The sequence below is a fragment of the Rhincodon typus genome, chromosome 2 (assembly GCF_021869965.1).
Source record: "Rhincodon typus isolate 14 chromosome 2, sRhiTyp1.1, whole genome shotgun sequence".
NCBI classification, from domain to species: Eukaryota; Metazoa; Chordata; class Chondrichthyes; order Orectolobiformes; family Rhincodontidae; genus Rhincodon; species Rhincodon typus.
Genome location: NC_063333.1, coordinates 123,794,381 through 123,814,432, shown reverse-complemented (window position 1 = coordinate 123,814,432; position 20,052 = coordinate 123,794,381). Strand labels below are relative to the sequence as shown.

Below are 20,052 nucleotides of genomic sequence, written 5' to 3'. Positions count from 1 at the left end.
GCTATGGGGGGGTGGGGGGGGGGGGGGTGCGCGGGTGTGATTTCCAGGATTTTGACACAGCAACAACGAAGTAATGGTAATATATTTCCAAGTCAGGATGGTGAGCAGCTTGGAAGGGAACTTCAAAGTGGTTGTGTTCCCATATCTGCTGCCCCTGTCCTTCTAGATGGAAATGGTTGTGGGTTTGGAAGGTACTGTCTAGGCTCTTTGGTGAATTTCTGCAGTGCATCTTATAGATAGTACACACTGCTGCTGCTGAGCTTCGGTGGTGGAGGGAGTGGATGTAGTGCCAATCAAGCGAGCTGCTTTGTCCTGGATGGCATCGAGCTTAAGTGTTGTTGGGGCTGCACTCATTCAGGCAAGTGGGGAGTATTCCATCACACTCCTGACTTGTGCCTTGTAGATGGTAGACAGGTTTTGGAGGAGTCAGGAGGGGAGTTATTCGCTGGAGTATTCCTAGCTTCTGACCTGCTCTTGTAGCCACTGTGTTTGTGTGGCAAGTCCAGTTGAGTTTATGGTCAACGATAACCAAGGATGTTGATAGTGGGGGATTCAGTGATGGTAACACCATTGAATGCCAGGGGGTGGTGGTTAGATTGTCTCTTATTGGTGATGGTCATAGTCTGGCATTTCTGTGGGGCAAATGTTACTTGCCACTTGTCAGCCCAAGCCTCGGTATTGTCCAGATCTTGTTGCATTTGAACATGGACTGCTTCAGTATCTGAGGAGTCAGGAATGGTGCTGAGCATTGTGCAATCATCTGCGAACATCCCCACTTCTGACCTTATGATGGAGGGAAGCTCATTGATGAAGCAGTTGAAGATGATTGGGCCAAGGACACTACCCTGAGGAACTCCTGCAGAGATGTCTTGGAGCTGAGACGATTGACATCCAACAACCACGACCATCTTCTTACTGTCAGGTATGACTCCAACCACCAGAGTTTGCCCCCTGATAACCACTGATTCCAGTTTTACTAGGGGTCCTTGATGCCACACCTGGTCAAATGCAGCCTTGATGTCAAGGGCTGTCACTCTCACCTCACCTCTGGAATTCAGCTCTTTTGTCCATTCTGAACCAAGGCTGTAATAAGGTCGGGAACTGAGTGGCCCTGGCAGAACCCAAACTGGGCGTCACAGAGCAGGTTATTGCTGAGCAGGTGCTGCGTGTTAGCATTATTGATGACACCTTCCAACACTTTACTGATGATTGGAGAGTAGACTGATGGGGCAGTAACTGGCCGGGTTGAATTTGTCCTGCTTTTTACGTACAGGAATTTTCCACATTGTCGTCAAGCAGATACCAGTGTTGCAACTGTACTGGAATAGCTTGGCTAAAGGAGCGGCAAGTTCTGGAGCACAAGTCTTCAGTACTATTGCCGGAATGTAGTCAGGGCCTGTAGCCTTTGCAGTATCCAGTGCCTCCAACTGTTTCTTGATACCACATGGAGTTAATTGAAATGGTTGAAGACTGGTATCTGTAATGCTGGGGATCACTGGAAGAGGCCAAGATGGGTCATCCACTTGGCACTTCTGGCTGAAGATTGCTGCGAAAGCTTCAGCCTTATCTTTTGCACTGATGTGCTGGGCTCTTCCATCATGGAGGATGGGGATATTTGTGGAGCCTCCTTCTCCAGTGAGCGGTTTAATTATCCACCACCATTCACAACTGGATGTGGCAGGTCTGCAAAGCTTACATCTGATCTGTTGGTTGTGGAATCACTTTGCTCTATCACTTGCCGCTTATGCTGGTTGGCATTCAAGTAGTCCTGTCTGGTGGCTTCACCAGATTGACACCAAATCTTCAGGTATCCTGATACTTCTCCTGGCATACCATCCTGCACTCTTCAATGAGCCAGGGTTGATCCCCTGGCTTGATGGTAATGGTTGAATGGGGGAATATGCCTGGCCATGAGGTTACAGACTATGCTGGAGTACAATTCTGCTGCTGTTGATCCCCCACAGTACCTCATGGATGCCCAGTCTTCAGTTGCTAGATCTGTGCAAAGTCTGTCCCATTTGGCACAGTGATAGTGCTACATAACACGATGGAGGGTATTCTCAGTGTGAAAGTGGGACTTTGTCTCTGCAAGGACTGTGCGGTAGTCACTCTTACCAATACTGTCATGAACTGATGCAACTGCAGCTGGCAGACTGGTAAGGATGAGGTGAAGTATGTTTTTGCCTCTTTTTGGTTCCCTCACCACCTGCTGCAGACCCAGTCTAGCTGCTAATGTCCTTTAGGACCCGACAGTTCAATCAATAGTACTGCTGCTGAGCCACTCTTGGTAGTGGACATTGAAATTCCCCACCCTGAGTACATGGTGTGCCCTTGCCATCCTCGGTGCCTCCTCCAAGTATTGTTCAACATGGAGGAGTACCAATTCATCAGCTGAGGGAGGATAGTACATGGTATGCCCATGTTTAACCTGAAGACATGAGACTTCGTGGGGTCCGGAGACAAATGTTGAGGACTCCCAGAGCAACTACCTCCCAAATGTAGACCACTATGCCGCCACCCCTGCTGGGTCTGTCCTGCCAGTGAGAGATGAATATCCAGGGATGGTCCTGCTGGCATCTGGGGCATTGTAAAGTATGATTCCATGGGTATAACTATGTCAGGCTGTTGCTTAACTAGTCTGTGAGACAACTCTTCCAAATTTGGCACTAGCCAAAATGTTAGTGAGGAGGACTTTTCAGGGTCAACAGGGTTGTTTCTGCCGTTATCTCTTCTGGTGCCTCGGCTGATACCAGGTGGTCCATCTGGTTTCATTTCTTTGAGACGTTGTAGCGATTGGTACAACTGGATGGGTTGCTAGGCCATTTCAGAGGGCAATTGAGAGTCAACCACATTGCTGTGGGTCTGGAGACACATGTAGGCCAGACCAGGTGATGATGGCAAATTTCCTTCCCTGAAGGACATTAGTGAACCTGATGAGTTTTTCCGATAATCAATGATTTCAATGATTCTTCATTCCAGATTTTTAAAAATTGAATTCAAATTCTACAATCTCCCATGACAGGATTCGAACCCAAGTCCCCAGAACATTAGCCAAGTTTCTGGATTAATAGTTTAACGATAATACCACTAGGCCATCGCCTACCCATAAACTAACAGTATGATAATTGAAGTTTTCAAAATATTGTTGAAATAATTACTTGGAATTTTGGTAGAGGAAATATGATCCTCTGGCATTGTATACCAGATCAAAATCATGCCTCTTGGAAGTTATTTTGTTATTTTAACATTAAAGGAAAGTCTCAATGTATCGGTTTGAGGTAAATTTTGCCAGTTCGATTGCACTGGGTAACTTTTCTTCAACCAGCAGCTGATGAATTATAAAATCATTGAATGTAACAATACTTCAGCAGATCTTGCTCTTTACCTTCGATTTATTAGGTTTCTTCTTCTTGTCTGTAGTACTGCTGTCTCGGCTTTGTGTCTAAAAACAAGAATGATAATATTCGTGAGATAATACAATATTACATCTGTGGATTAATTTTTTTGCATACTTACCAAACTATAAACTTCTATTTCAATTTCAAAATCATTCGAGACATCCTGCCTAAAATAGAAGAAAAGTTTGTGTACTTAACGCAAGCAAAAAGACAAAATAAAAAAAAGTTCAACTTTTCTAAACACAGAATCATGAAACAGCTCAAACTATAGTACTGCAGCGAAGTACTGAAGGAACAATGTGGTGTCAGTCTTGGTCAGTGTTTTTGAAATATTCCTTTAGTGGACTATTTGGTAAGTCAGGCAAAAGACCCTGCAACCAACCTACAGGTTCTATTCTATCTGCTATTCTGCCACTGTAAAAACTCAGAAGTAGTGGGAAGAATTGCACTACTTTTGATGAAACACCAATAAGGTGATAGATCATTCAAACCTGAAACATTTGGTCTCACGCTGGCCCTCACATTCAGCTGGTTCCTTAGGAAGAAATTTCTCTCCCAACTCAATGGATTTGTAGGTCTTTTGAGGAAGTGCTGTGGTCTTCTCACTGCCCTTCCACAATCTGCAATTTCATACGGCGTAAGCAAGGTCCAACTGAAGGTATTAAGCAGCCAGTTAATGACCACTCAAAAGGCTGAAATCATGGCAGATCACCCTGCTCTGACCTCAAGAAAGGGCTCACCTTCAAGGTCAAATGATTACTTTCTAATACCCATGGTTGTTGATGGTCATTTCTTGGAGGTGGAACATTTGCAGGTGAGGAGTGAAAGTTCAGTCTCCAGCTGGATCTGTGGCTGCTGTGGATGCATTCCCTGCCAACTCTTCAGCTGACTAGGGGGAAATCCAATTGATTAAAATATTTCTGACCATCCTCTCAGTTTTCAGATCACAAGAGTTAAAAATTTAGTTTCATAGTTAAATCTTGACATAACAGTGACATAAATCTGTTATAAACATACGTTGTTGTTTCCTGCCTCTGTCATGCCTGAATATAATTTGTGCGAATGGAACTCAGAGTTCTAGTTCTGATCTTGGCTGTGAAGTCAGTGGTTTGCATTTTGGACCAGCTTGCAGACCACCTGGGAGGACCCTCGTCTATAGACTACACCCAAGGATCAAAGGTCCAGGTTATTTCTCAAGTTCTGGAGCAGCGTTTAAACTCATGTCCTTCTATTGCCAAGAAAATATACATTTGTGTCTCTGCTTTTCAGATTCCTCTTGATATGAGCCAAAAATTAAACCCTTCATCAAAACTATTTCAGCACATGATTGGAATATGATATCAAAGGAGAAGAATCATTTGACAATTAACCAATAAATGTATAAATTGCAGCTATGGAGATAACATTGTTTCTTCACTTGAAATCTAACTTTAGACTGGGGTCATTTTATTCAGAGCCCTGAACTAGGTACAGATTACTTGAATGCAAATAAGTTGTTAACATAATATGTCAAATAGTTTAAGACAGCCCGCAAATATGCAAATTAAAACTGAACTCTGGATTTTGTTTCCATATTTCTTACTTACAGTGTAAATTTTGTGGGGAAACTAATAGCATCTCCACTTAGTGCAATCTGGGTGGAGGCCAGTGGCGTGGCCACCATATTTAATGCTCCTGCTTTAATCAGTATAAAGAAATAATAGCTGGTAGCATCTGTAAGAGATCAATAATTCAAAATCAGCCATATATATATATAAAATTAAAAGGCTTTCTGATGTGAACACAATTTGACAAAAGCACCTTTCAATTTTATTTGCAAATAACATTTGGAATTTTAATGATAATTAGATCCTACAATTAATTCGTGTATAACTAATTCAAATACTATCTCAAAAAGCTAAAAGGCTAAATATAACATGTTAAAAAAAACCAACTACAAAATTTATATTGGAGTTCATTAACTTTTGATATTTAATAGAAAGGAAAAATCCACAATAGATCATTTTTTTAATTTAGTTATGTTTGTATATCCAAACAAATTGTGTTTTTAAAATAAAAAAATCATTGGGAGCATGGTGTTTTGGTCTAATCCAAATCAAGTCACATTGGACTACATTCAAAATACATTTGTTACGTCAAGTTCTACTTTATACTTTCCTTGATTTTGGACATCCGATCCAAACAGTGCTTGATTAGCATGCCATTTCAAAAATGTCTGGTCACTCAAATGATTTATTGCTTTCTTTAAGCAGTTATGGTTGTCAAGATAACCTAATTTGCGACAGCATGTCACTTTAGAGTTCTTTCACAAAGCTGCTCCAATTCAAGTCTGAACAAGCATTTTTCAAACAGACAAAAACAGTGTCCAATGGCTGAAACAGTAAATGTCATTGCTACAGGAGTGTCCAGTTTTGCACAATTCCAGTTTATGGACAATCGAAATTTAGGTATTGAAAATGTAAAGGAGACCTCCAATTGCAATCTATTACATTTTAAAACCCATTAGGTGTAGATCAATACCATGGACAAATGAGCAATTATGTAGTACCATCTTTAGTAGCTGGTTCAGCTTTAGGGCAGAACATACCAATTTTACTACTCTGTATTTAAAATTAGGCTTACCCATTTTGTGAGCTGTTGAGCAGATGAAATCAGCCTTCAAAGGAAGGCGGATTTCTGAAAGTGCAACACAGCCCCTTGACGGAGCATATTCGCTAGCTGCTTTCTCCATGTGGTCTCCTCTTTTACTTGCAGGCACTCCCTCACTCTTCAGTTTATTCAGTTCAGTGAGAAGTGCCAACCTCTTTTCGCCTATGTGCAAAAACAAAAGGTAGGGTTTAACAAACAAGTTCTTTGTGCGCCTTATTCTTTAAAATTGTGCAAGTATATTTTATATTGCAATATGTCATGCTTGCTTTGCTCAACACTTCAGTGTGATAGCTGTCAATTTAAATTCAATTTGCAGCTAAACTTGATGTAAGCTCTCCCAAGGGAATATTCACAACTTAATTTAGAGAAATGATTATATGTACTTATAATTTGATTTCAAATATTGATGATAAATTTAAGCTTAACCTCAAAGTAATGCAAATTTGCACTACTTTATTGAACTCATAGCATTATTACAATGAAACGTTTACTTCATTGACATCTGTGCTTGTCAACCATAAGTCAACATACAGTAATTGTTCTAACATTTTATACAAACGCCCTTCACAGACTTGGCCTTCTGTATGGTTGTGCTGGCTAGGAGGGGTAGGGAGAAAAATCCCAGGTTGGCCTGACCATAGCATTTTAATAAGAATAATCAAAATGAAAATTGCTATTTCAATGTTGTATCAATTACTCAGAGCTGTTTTGATAACAGTACAATTGAAAAGAAGCATACAAGTAATTAAATTTTAGCATTTAATGGACTTTAATAGGTTTGAATTAGAGGTTTCAGAAAAATTCAAAACAGTCAGCTGAGAAAAGCACAACTGTTTACTGTTGGAAGTGAGCATTCACACATTTAAATATTCACTTTTTCCAAACACACTTTGTACTAGAGAAAATTGTACATTCATAAATATATTGCATCTTAAATGTTTCTTACTGGCAATCAGCAGCAACCTTTCAGCCTCAGCTTCTTGCTGAGATCCTTTCCCATGATCTTCATCTGTACAACAATTTAAAGCCTGACTTGCCTGGTGGATAACACTTTGCTGGATATTTATCTCATTATTCAGATTCTTGAAATGATAAAGTGAAACTAATTAATATATGAGTAAAATAGTACATTAGTAACATCAGAGGATTTTACAGTTTGGGCTGATGGAAAACCAGCAGTCTCCTCCCAGAATGAAAACTGAATTCAAACAAGGTGTACCATGCGACCTAAAACCAAGTTCAGTTTGTTCTTCTAACAAATACAAATGAAACTCCATTTCTTTCCACATCCCTGAAATTTAATGCTCTTAAATCAAAGTGCATAATTGCAAAGGCAATCAGGTTGATGTAATGTCCAGCATGCTATAGTCCTCTTGCATTGAAGTCATTACCTTCATCCTCTGTTTAACGGTAACTGAACCTAGAGTTGCACTATTCTTTTCCTCAAGTCTTTGAGAAACATCCTCTTTACGAACAATGACTTGTTTTGCTGAAGGGCGTTCGGTATTAAGTCTTTGAGACCTGTAGGCATCAATACTGTGAAGGGGGGAAAAACAGTTGAAATTACAACACAAAAGTGATTAAAGTTAAACTTTAAAGGACTTCCTCTAGATCAGCGTCCAACAGGAATTGAAAATCTAGAATTATACAAGATAAATTGCAAAATAATTGGCTCATTATAAATTCACTATTTTCTTTACATTGGCATCCATGTTGCCTCCTATTTGTCAGAACAATTTGCTTTGCATAGGCAAGATTACTTCTATTGCCTCTTATTTTTGAATCTCTCCCCAATGACACTGCTTACCTACTTCAAGATTCTGACTCAGTAAGGTACATTCACAAGGATTTCTTTTTTAAAAAAAAAGTACTTCCCTGTGCTGCTGTCCATTTTTCTACTGTTTAAATGTAATTCAAATTAGATTGGTAAAATTTGACATTTTATTTGTACAGAATTCCACCCAGAGACTGGAGGTACATTTTATTTGCCAAGGTTCTGGCTTCTGAAGGTGGGACTTTGTGTGGGCTGTGTTAATAGCAACGCAAAGTTGCATTAGGTTAGAAACCTGATATGATCCCACCCCAAATGTAGATGGAAGGTGGCAAATTTACAAAGAGCACCACAAAGCCGTAATCTCCTGCAACTTCATCCTTAAATCCCCTCTCAATTAGGGAATAAAGCCAACATTTCCCAAACTATGTGGAACATGAGCGAGCCAACCACATGAAATCTTCATGGGAAGTACTTGCTCAGGTGAAACTGACAGACTAGGTAGCCTCCAAACAATTGAGCTAAATAGCTGCAGCCTGGCTAGGAGAGAGATCATACTCGGGATGTTTTCACTGCTTGACAGATGATAATTCACTTAACTTCATCTGCACTTCCTTGCTGTCAGCCTTCACTGCAGCACAAGTGGGGAAGACCAAGCTATACCTTGGTCAGCTGAAGAGTCAGAAAAAATAAATAAGTACAGCATAAGGAAACTTTGAGCTGCCTGCTCTCAGTCAAATGGCTCTCCACAGAACAGACAGGATGGACATGCAGAGATTCTACTCAAAAAGGGAGATCCCAAAGGAAAGGATCTGCACTTCCAGGATGTGTGACCACTACTGCCTCAAGATGCTCAACCTTTCATCAGAAAACATTTACAGACTCTTTCAGCAATTACCTCCACTGCAGCTGGCCTCGTGGGCACATAAAGCCAGTAATCATCAATGAAAGCTAGCTCACCGCCCAACTTCAACTGTCTATCTTGCCCTTTCTTATGAAAGAAAGCAAAATACCACAATGCTAGAGATCTGAAATATCCACGAAGAGAGAGCGAAACAGAGTTAACATTTTGTGTCAAATGACTCTTGGGATGGTTCCTAAGAAAAGTCATTGGACTCGCAACATTAACTGTTTCCTTGTCCACTAATGCTGCTAGACATGATGTATTTCTCCAGTACTTTGTTTTTATTTGCAAATTTGAGAAATGTTTTGCATGCACAGACAAGAAAAAAACATTTGTGGAAAACGACTGCCAAGTCAATGTTATAACATAGTATTCCTTTAAGTTGCAACAAAGGTGTAAAACTGGATGGACTACCTGACATCAACATATGCACCAGAAATTACAATGGTACACTCAGCCCCGTCAATCACGCAAAATCTTACTTAGTAACACCTGGGGGGCTAGTGCCAAAAATTGGCAGATATTTCTCAGACTAGTCAAGCAAAAGCATGATAAGAGTCCTAACTCTAACTCATGGAATTGTATCTCGCACAAAACATCCCAGACAACACGATCACCATCCCTGGGTATGATAGGCCCAGGAGAGGTAGTGGCACAGCGGCATACAGCTAGGAGGGAGATTCTGTGGAAGCTCTCAACATTGATTCTGGACACCATGATGTTTTGTGGCACCAAGTCTTGTGAATTGCCACCAATATCCAATCCCACCTCCCCCCCAACAGAAAGCAGCAAATAACATAAGTAGTATGAAAAAGACAGTGCGAAATGATTCCACAAACAATGCTTCAGATGCAAGTTTGTGGTCCTGCCACAGCAAATTGTGAATGGTGGTGACAATTAAACAACTCATTGGAGGAGACGGCTCCACCAATCTCCTCATCCTCAGTCATGGCGGGGGTGGGGGGGGAGGGGGGGGGGGGGTGGTGCCAAACACACCAGTGTAAAGGCAAGGCAAGGTTGAAACATTTGCAACAATGTTCAGCCAGAAGTTCCAAGTGGATGATCCATCTTGGCTGCTCCAGAGCCCCCAGGATCAGATGCCAGTCTTCAGTCAATTCAATTCATTCCACATAATAATCAAGTAGTAAGTGATACACTGAATATAGCAAAGGTTACGGGCCATGCTAATATTCCAGCAACAGGACCGAAGACTTGTGCTTCAAAACATGCTGCTATACTGTCAAGTTGCTCCAGTACAGTTACAACACTGACATCTACCTGACACTGTGGAAAATTGTCCAGGCATGTGCTGTACTGAAAAAGTACAAATCTGAACCATCTAATTATAACTCCATCAGTCTACTCTTACTCATCAGTAAAGTGATGGAGAGGGACTATTATCAAGTATTACCAAATAGCACACACTTAGAAATAACCTGCTCACTGACACTTAGTTTGGGTCCTGGCAAAGCCACTCGGCTCCTGGACTCATTACAGCTTGTTTCAAACGTGGACAACATAGTTGAGCTCCAGGTGGCAACAGGGAGTGATTGCCTTTGACATCAAGGCTGCATTTGACCTAGTGTGGCATCAAGGATCCTTAACAAGATTTGTATCAATGAGAATTAGGGGAGATCTCTCTGCTGCTTGGAGACATACCTAGCACAGAGGAAGAGAGTTGTGGATTTGAGGTCAATCATCTCCGCTCCAGTTCATCTCCACAGGCCTTCCCCAGGATAGTGTCATAGGCCCAACCAACTTCGGTTGCTTCATCAGTGATGCTCATCCACCATAAGGTCAGAAGTGGGGATGGTTGCTGATGGTTGCACAACGTTCAGCACTATTTGTAATTCCAATGATCAGAAACTGAACAGGACTAGGCATATAAATACTGTGGCTACAAGAACAGATCATAGACTAAGAATCTTGCAGAGACTACTTCAAGCAACCCCCCAGTGTCTGCCCACCACCTACAAGGCACAAGTCAGAAATGTTTTGGAATACTCTCCACTTGCCTAGATAAGTGCAGGTCCACCAATACTCAAGAAAGTTGACACCATTCAGATCAAAGCCGCCCACTTGATTGGTACCACATTATATTCACTCACTCCACCACCATGTTCAGGAACAGCACTGGAAGCCATCTACAGGATGCACTACAAAAAATATACCAAGGTTCCTTAGGCAGTACCTTCCAAATCCACAACTCCAACCATCCCAAAAGGACAAGGACAGTGGATACATGGGAACATCACCAGCAAGTTTCCCTACAAGTCAAACATCATTCTGACTTGGAAATGTATCGCCTTTCCTTCACTATCACAGAAATCCTGGAACTCCATCTGTATCAATACTGTGGTGTACCTGCACCAAATGAACTGCAGCAGTTCAAGAAGCTATAGTCAACACAGTGTGGAGTTGGAGAAACACAGCAGATCAGGCAGCATCAGAGGAGCAGGAAAGTCGACGGTTCAGGTCAGGACCCTCCATCAGGGTGTCCGAGTTCAAGCAGCTATCTCACCAACACCTACTCAAAGGGCAATCAGGCATGGGAAATAAATGGTGGCCCACCTAGCGAGGCCCACATTTCTGAATTAATTTTAAAAGAAGTGTTAATATTAGGTGTCAATGTTGGGTATTCAGATGGGGATGAGAGGAGGGGCCTGAATATAGAAGAATGAGCAAAATATATTGTGGGAGGGATGTTGTGTAGGAGAATGCTGGAAAAGTCAGACTGTGGGGCTTGAATTTTGAAACGGCCACTGACCTTTCCTGTCTGCTTGGAGCAATATATTCAAGTTTCAGATATCAGACTGCTGTTGCTCACTTCCTCATCCATACCTCATGTCATTGACAACCACTTCAGTCCTTCAGATATTTCAGCATGACCTCCATGCAAGAGTTTGAGACCCTGGCAGCGACCTTCCCAGGTCTCCTTTCCATTCTTCTGGTTGCTCCGGGCTCATGTATCAAAGTTTACCATTCTGATAAGTGCAGATTCCTTTCTAACTAGAAATCCTACATTTAACAATTTTACTCCGCCTGTTTTGACTGGGAGGTGTGAAAGCAGGATGCTAATACTAGGGGTGAGTTAAAGAGACACAGCAAAGCCTGCTTCGGTAACAAGTGGGTTTCTGAGCTGTTAATTGCCCCTCTGCTGTTTGCAAGTCCACTTGGATAAAATGTTATCCTATATCTTTCTCTATCGCAGGGAGAAGAAGCAATGAAAAACAAAAGGAAAATAAGCTGAAATACAATCAAATCCACTCTTGCATACTTAAGACCGATATCAAAGCTTTGAGTCAGAAGGGAAATACTCCAGGAAGTGAATACTCAAACGAAGTACTTGTTTATTTAAAACAAAAACTTGCTGTCCTTTTTGATTTGTAAGCATCCCAAAATCAAATTATGAAATTAAAATAGAAGTTACCATATTCCCAGAGCACCATAGACTGGTGGCGAATTAAACTAGAGAGTCACCATACCTCAGACAAAATGCAATGTTGAGAAAGCAGAGCCTTTATGGTGACCTCAGCTGGTACAGTAATTGAACTTGCACACTTGCAAAGTGATGCCTTCACAAACCAACCATCTAGACAACTGAGACAGCAACAATATCCTTGATACCTGTATAATAAGCTATGGCCACCTGTTGAGGACCCCACACTGCCAGAAGACTCTGCTCTGGTTATGTGTTTTTGTTGTAATTTGTCCATCTTCATTTTGTCTGAAGTTATGTTCTCCTGTGTTGCAGGACTCATTGCAGTATTTGTAGAAACAGATTTCTGTATAAAAATAACCGTAAAATATAACACATCATAAACTTTTTCAAAGTCATATTTTTAAATTGCAGTGAGAGAAATAGATTCTTTAAAAAATGCTTAATTTAACAATTGCATTTTTGTCAAATTTGCTAGTATTATGAAATTTTACTTCAAAGAACAGATTAGCACATTTGTTCAAATCATGTAATAGTAGTTTAGAGAAACAAAGGCATAATATTATCAAGTAAATTGGGAAACATTACTTAAAAGGGATGACAGTGGCTAGGCAATGGCAAACACTCAGTGCATGGATGATCTGCAATGGTTCATTCCTGTTTGGCACAAAAATGAATTGAGAAATATGGCCCAACTGTGGCTAATAGGGAAATTAGGGATAGCATTAGGTCCAAGAAAGGGACACGCAGATTAGCCAAAAGGAGCAGCAGACCTGAGGAATGGGAGCAGATTACACTTCTGCAAAGGAGGACAAAGGATTTGATTAAGTGAGGGAAACTGGAATACAATAGTAAGGTTTCAGGGAACATAAACTGATTGTAAGAGCTTCTATAGGTACGTGAAGAGAAAAAGATGGTAAAGACCAAAGACCTCAGAGTCAGAAACAGGGGAAGATACAATGGGGAAAAGAGGGGATGGCAGATCAACTAAAAACATACTTTGGTTCTGTCTTCACAAACAACTTCCCTAAAACGTTGGGGAACACAGAATCTAGTAAGACAGACTAACTGAAGGAAATTGGTAAAAGCAGGAAAATGGTATAGAAAAATAGCAGAAAAATCCCCAGGCTCTGAGAATCTACATCCCAGAATACTTAAGGAAGTGGCCCACGAAATAGTGGATGCATTGGTGGTCATCTTTCAAGTTCTATACACTCTGGAACAGATCCTATGGACTGGAGTGTAGCTAATGTAACCCCACGATTTGGGAAAGGAGGTAAGAGAAAACAGGGAGCTACAGACTGGCAAGGTTGACATCAGTGGTGGGGAAATGCTAGAATTCTTCATAGAATTAGACAGTTAATCTAGAGACCTAGGTAATGTTCTTGGGACATGGGTTCAAATCCTGGTACGGTGGAAATTTAATTCCAATTTCTTTTATTGAATTCAGAGTCTAATGGTGACAATGAAACCATTTGATGATGTTGGGAAAAAACCCATCTGGTTCACTCATCCTTTAGGGAAGGAAATCTGCTCTCCTTACCTAATTTGGCCTAATTATGACCCCAGACCCACAGCAATGTGTTTGACTCATAACTGTCCTTTGGGCAATTAGGAATGGACAACAAATGCTGGCCTAGCCAACGATGTCTGCATCCCATCAATTAATTTTGACGAAAATCTATTTCTGAAATAAATCTAGTTCTTCACTTGTAAAACAGTGACAAGATCAGACAGAGTTAGCTTGAATTTGCTTTTGAGTAGGTGACTTGTAGAATTGATAAGGGGGAGCCAGTGGATGTAGCTTACCTGGACCTTCAAAAGGCTTTTGACAAAGTGCCACCTAAGAGATTAGCATGCAAAATTAAATCTCATGGGATTGGAGATAGTGTTCTGACATGGAGAGACAACTGGGTGGCAGGAAACAAAGGGTAAGAATAAAAAGGTCTTTTTCTGAGTGGCAGCCAGTGACTAGTGGAGTACTGCAGGGATCAGTGCTTGGACTGCAGCTATTCACAACATATATTTTCATACAGATAAAAGGAAACCAAATGCAATATCTCAACGTTTGCAGTTGACACAAAGCTGGGTTGGAGGTTGAACAATGCATAGATGTTTCAGTACGATTGGAAGCTGAACGAGTGGGCAAATGCTTGGCAGATGAAGTCTAATGAGTTCATCTACTTTTGTAGCTGAATGGTGATGAATTGGGAAGCAGGGAAGTGCAATGAAACCTGGGTGTCTTTGTACACCAATTGCTAAAAGTAAGCATGCAGGTGCAGCAGGCAGTGAAAAAGGCTAATGGTACGTTGCCTTCACAGCAAGAGGATTCAAGCACATAAGCAGGGATGCTGTGCTGCAGTTGTATGAGATCCTAATGAAACCATACCTGGTGTATTGAGTGCAGTTTTGGTCTCCTTACTGAGAAAGGATGCTTTTGCCAAGGAGGGAGTGCAATGAAGGCTTACTAGATTGATTCTTGAAATGGTAGGACTGACACGTGAAGAGAGATTGGATTGGTTAAAGTTATATTCACAGAAGGACTTTAGAATAATGAGAGGGGCAGAGTCCTTTTGAAATCTATGAAATTCTAACAGGATTAGACAAGATACACACAGGAAGGATGTTTCAGATGACCAGGGAATCCAGAAGCAGGAGTCACATATTCAGAGAGTCTCTGACTCTATGATCATGTGGTGACCTTATGTTTTGCACCCTTCAGATTACAAACAGATTTTGTTTCATCAACAGACTCAATGTTAAATTACTTACACTTGGAAAAGACAGAAGTATAACATTTACCTACTGGACCTACCAGTACTTAAACTAAGTGCTTAAAGCTGAGCAATCTAATTGATGCCTTAGGACATGAGGAAGATGTGACATTTTAAACTTAATATATTAATTTATATGAAAATATGCTAAAGAGATCAAATCCTCAAGTGTGTTTCAAAGACAAAGCAAGTGAGAATTGAGTGGAGTGGTGTGGCAGATTGAAATAAAAAAAGAAAAAGAAAAAAGGAAAAGGAATAAAACCAGGACATTTAGTACTATGTGGAATTTGTCAGTAGCAATGTAGTCAAACATATCAAGTTTGTATTCCTGCAATAAGCAAAATGACCAAATAATTTCTGGTCTGATTGATTGGTAAATACACAACAGTAATTAGGAAAATTTGTTGATTCTTTGAAAAGTGTTGCCTTTTTTTTTTTTTAAAAATATCCCAAAATGTCCAATGGGGCTTTGGTTTAATTTTTCAAACATATGACAGCATCTCTGACAATGCAGCAATGGAGTGCCAACCTAGATCTTTAGCTAAAATCATAGATCAGGGTTTAAACACAGCTTATGACTTAAGGAAGTGCGCTGTCATAATGAGAAAGCTGACAGGAAGGTGACTAAAGTAATTTGCTTTGGAAGTATAAAGATGAGAGAAACTAGGGATCTAAAAAGGTGTTCAACATGCTTATGGAAGTTTTGACAAAGTATATCAGGAAATGATCCAGACCAGTTGGGGAATTAGCAACTGCAGACACAAATTTAAGGTCATTTGCAAAAAAAAAGAAAGAAAGAGAACAGGTCTGTTAGACTTGTCATGTTCTACAAGAAAGAAGAGTGGTGAAAAGCATAATATATCTTTCAGAGAAGTAGTTAATTAATACATGGCAAAGAAAGATTCAGAAGATATAGGGGAAGGCCAGATAAATGGGGACAATTGCTTAGGTCTGTCAAAGAACCAATGCAACAGAATGCCTAACAGGCTTTCTTGCTTTCTGTTTCATACATTTTTAGTATTCACAAGTCTTTTGATGCAAAACTGGGACTGTCACATTGTTGCATTCAGTAATGCTTTTCCAAAGCTACAGCCAAGTTGCATTAATGGGATAGAGCATATTGGCTTTTTTTTTTGGGGGGGGAGCAGGGTTGGGAGGTTGGTGGAGGGGACAGAGAGCAGTGACGTAATTAAACAGTATGGAGTGCTCATGTGCAGGCAACGAATACCTAAATAGCCAAAGCTCGTGTCAGTTTTCACCAATAACAATGCTTGCTTTAATGAGCTTACAAATTGACCAGAAATGGTGGGGATTAATAAAAAACCTAGATCCATAAAGAGACAGAATTCTACAAATCTGAATCTCACCTCTGGGTTTGTGACAGCATCAACTGTTTCTACCAATGGAGCAAGTAGCGACATTGAGGATATGTTCAGTTCATCATTTTTCTCCATTTCACTTTCAGTTTCCTTTTTGCAGTCCCTTCTTTCATCCAATTCCTCCTCATCTCCATATTCTTCTTCTTCCAGTACACCATCAAATAATTCATTAATGACTTCCGAACTGTTAATTTCTTCATCATTGTCAACACTCATCTCAACTACACATATTGCTTCATCTTTATCTGCCAGAATCACATCAATTCAAATTAAATGTTAAACAATCTTGGTTTTCAAACATCAAATTACAGAATATTGATTAGTACACATAAAACACTTATATCCTACTTCAACAAATGCTTCAACCATTTTCAGAATGGTATCATTTCCAGAAAAAACATACATTTCACCTATTATACCAGCTAACATTATGGTTAGAGTGGAGTTGTCAGCATGCAGTGAAACCTTAAGACCAACAAACAGTTTCCTCTTCTATCAACTTGATTAAATTCCAAAGCGTACAACCAAAAATTAAGTGATGGTAGACCAACCCACTCCATCATTCACTTCTGAGCTCCAGTAGCCACACAGGGCCATGAGGAATATAAAGAAAGCAGGAAAGAACTCAAGCAGAGAATTAGGAGAGCAAGATGGGGCCATGAAATGACATTGGCAAGTAGGGTTAAAGACAATCCCAAGGCATTCTATATTTATATTAAAAACAACAGGAACGTAGGATTACTCAAGGATAAAAGGAGGGAACTTGTGCTTGGAGGCAGAGGATGCAGGCAAGATCCTAAATGAGTACGTTGCACCAATATTCACCCAGGAGAAGGATATACGGGATAGGGAGATTTGTGTGGGGCATGTAAATATGCTAGGGAATTTTGAGATTAAGAAAGTAGTAGTGTTGGGTCTCGAAGTGCATTAAGGTGGATAAGTCCCCAGGGCCCAATGGTATGTCAAGGTTGTCAAGATCTTTGTATTCTTGCTAGCCATTGGAGAGGTCCTAGAGTACTTGCAAGTAGCTAATGTTGTTCCCCTATTGAAGAGGAGAAATAGGAATAATCCAGGAAACTATAGACCAGTGGTTGGGAAGCTATTGGAGAGAATTTGTAGGGATAGGATATATGTACATTTGGAAAAGCATGGCCTAATGAGACACAGTCAGCATGGTTTTGTGCAGGGCATATCAAGTACTAACTTGACTGAATTTCGAGGTGGTGACAAAAGGTGATCAATGAGGATAAAGCAGTGGATATCGTCTACATGGATTTTAGTAACACTTTTGACAAGGTCCCTCAGACTTATCCAGAAGGGCGGCATGGTAGCTTAGTGGTTAGCACTGCTATCTCTCAGTGCCAGGGACGCAGGTTCAATTCCACCCTTGGGTGACTGCCCGTGTGGAGTTTGCACGCTTTCCCTGTGCCCGAGCGGTTTCCACTGGGTGCTCCGGTTTCCTCCCACAGTTCAAACATGTGCATTTAGGTGGATTGGCCGTGCTAAATTAACCATATAGCGTTCAGGGATGTAGAGATAAAGTGCGTTAGCTATGGGAAATCAGGGTTACAGGCATAAGGTAGGGGATAGATCTCTTTGGAGGATTGGTGTGGACTTTTTAGGCCAAAGGGCCTGTTTCCACAGCGTAGGGATTAAAAAAATTTAAGATGCATTGGACACAGTGACCTGGCAACGTGGATTCAGAACTAGTTTGCCCATAGAAGGCAGAGGGTAGTGGTGGGTGGGTGGGTGCTTTTCAGGCTGGAGGTCCATACTAGTGGTGTTCCACAGGGACCCATACTGTGACCTCTGTTGTTTGGGATATATGTAAATGACTTAGATGAAAATGTAGATGGATGGGTTAGTAAGTTTGTAGGCAGTACAAAGATCAGTGGAGATAGTGTAGACGGTTGTCAAAGAATACAGTGGGATCTAGGTCAGTTGCAGATATGGCAGATGGAGTTTAATCCAGGTTAAGTGTGAGGTGCTACACTTTGAGGGGAGATCAAATGTTAAGGAAAAGCACACAGTTAATTGCAGGACCCCGAACAACCAAGATGTACAGAGGGATCCGGGGGATCAAGTTCATAGAGCCTTCAAAGTGGCCACACAAGTAGATAGGCAGTAAAGAAGGCATATGGTATGCTTGCCTTTATTGGTCAGGGAATTGAGTACAAGAGTCAAGATGTCGTGTTGTAGCTTTAAAAGACTTTGGTTAGGCCACACCAAGTATTGTGATCAGTTCTAGTCGTCACAGTATAGGAAGGATGAGGAGACTTTGGAGAGGGTGCAAAAGAGATTTACCAGGATGCCACCAGGATTAGAGGGTATTAGCTATAAGGAGAGGCTGTAAAAATTCAGGTTATTTTCTCTGGAGCAGTGGAGGCTGAGGGGAGACTTGATAAAAGTTTATAAAATTGAGATGCATAGATAGGGTTAAACGATCAGAATCTTCTTCCCAGAATAGAAATGTCTAAGACTTGGGGGCATGCATTTAAGCTAAGAGGTGAAAGGTTCAGAGGAGATGTGAAGGGCAAATATTTTTACACACAGAGTGGTAGGAGCCTGGACTGCTGGGGTGGTGGTGGAAGCAGATACGATAGGGGCGTTTAAGGGACTTTTAGATAAGTACATGAATATGCAAGGAATGGAGGGATATGGACCAAGGGCAAGTAAAAGGGAGTATTCGAATTTGGCATCATGTTCGGTAAAACATCGGGGCCGAAGGGCCTGTTCTTTTGCTGTACAGTTCTATCACAAATATATACATTAAGCAGGTATATGTATTTGAATTATGTAGCTTGCAACAGTTTTAAATTTTTGTTTAAGAATCTACAATTCATAAAGTATATCTTCAAAGTTTTCTAAGTTTTTCCTTACAAGATATGTAACATAATTAAATATAATAAAATGTTACATGTCACTTAAAAAGAGCAGGATGAATAAATATACCTGGTTGACTAATAGTTTGGCCAGAGGTATGTTATAAAAACCATCTTAAAAGGAGAGAAAAGTAGAGGGGTTAGGCAGAGAATTTGAATTTCACTCTTGGGATGTGACCACCATTGGTAAGGCCAGCATTGCTAATTGTCTTTGACAGATGGTGTTGAGCTGTCATCCATAACTGCTCTAATCCATGTCATGCAAGTACACAAACAGTCCTGTTATGTAGGAATTCCAGGATTTTTAATCAAGAGATTATGAGAAAGCAATGTTGTTCCAAGGTAGGATGATTTGCGGCTTAGAGAGGAAATTGAAGGTGGTGGTGTACCATGTAGCTGCTGTCCTTGTCCTTCTAGATTGGAGATGCTGCTGAATGAGCCTTGAAGTGTTGCTGTTGATACATTATGGACACTCAAATGACAGCAGCATGCAAGGAATGAATGCCTAAAGTGATGGATAATCTCGCTACGTTGCCTTGTCTAAAGTGAAGATTTTCAGTGCTGCTGCTCTTCTGGGCAAACGCAGAGTATTCCATCACATTCCGGACTTGTATTATGTATGTGGTCAACAGGCTTTGGGGGAATCAGAAGTTGAATTACTTTTCCTAGAGACCCCCAACCTCTGAACAGCTATTATAATGATAGCATTAATATAGTTAATGACTAGTTAGGTTTCTCATCATTGGTGAACTGGACAATGTTATTGGTTGCATCTTCAGTGATGGGTAATACTGTTGAACCCCAAGGTGAGATAGTTAGATTATTGCTTGTTTGAGATAGATAGTTAGATTATTGC

At 40.7% G+C, this 20,052-nt stretch overlaps 1 protein-coding gene across 2 annotated transcripts in view; it reads right to left on the bottom strand.

Annotated features, from left to right (window-relative positions):
- anln (anillin, actin binding protein) overlaps positions 1-20,052 on the bottom strand; it is a 92,588-nt gene that overhangs the window by 28,837 nt on the left and 43,699 nt on the right. For both annotated transcript variants that reach the window (XM_048616182.1, XM_048616188.1), the window contains 8 exons: positions 16,303-16,559; positions 12,350-12,507; positions 7,439-7,583; positions 6,994-7,129; positions 6,021-6,209; positions 4,985-5,111; positions 3,517-3,565; positions 3,386-3,442 (listed from right to left, as the gene is read on the bottom strand). In XM_048616182.1, the coding sequence (XP_048472139.1) occupies positions 3,386-3,442; positions 3,517-3,565; positions 4,985-5,111; positions 6,021-6,209; positions 6,994-7,129; positions 7,439-7,583; positions 12,350-12,507; positions 16,303-16,559 (1,118 nt within the window). The remainder of the gene's footprint in view (positions 1-3,385; positions 3,443-3,516; positions 3,566-4,984; positions 5,112-6,020; positions 6,210-6,993; positions 7,130-7,438; positions 7,584-12,349; positions 12,508-16,302; positions 16,560-20,052) is intronic.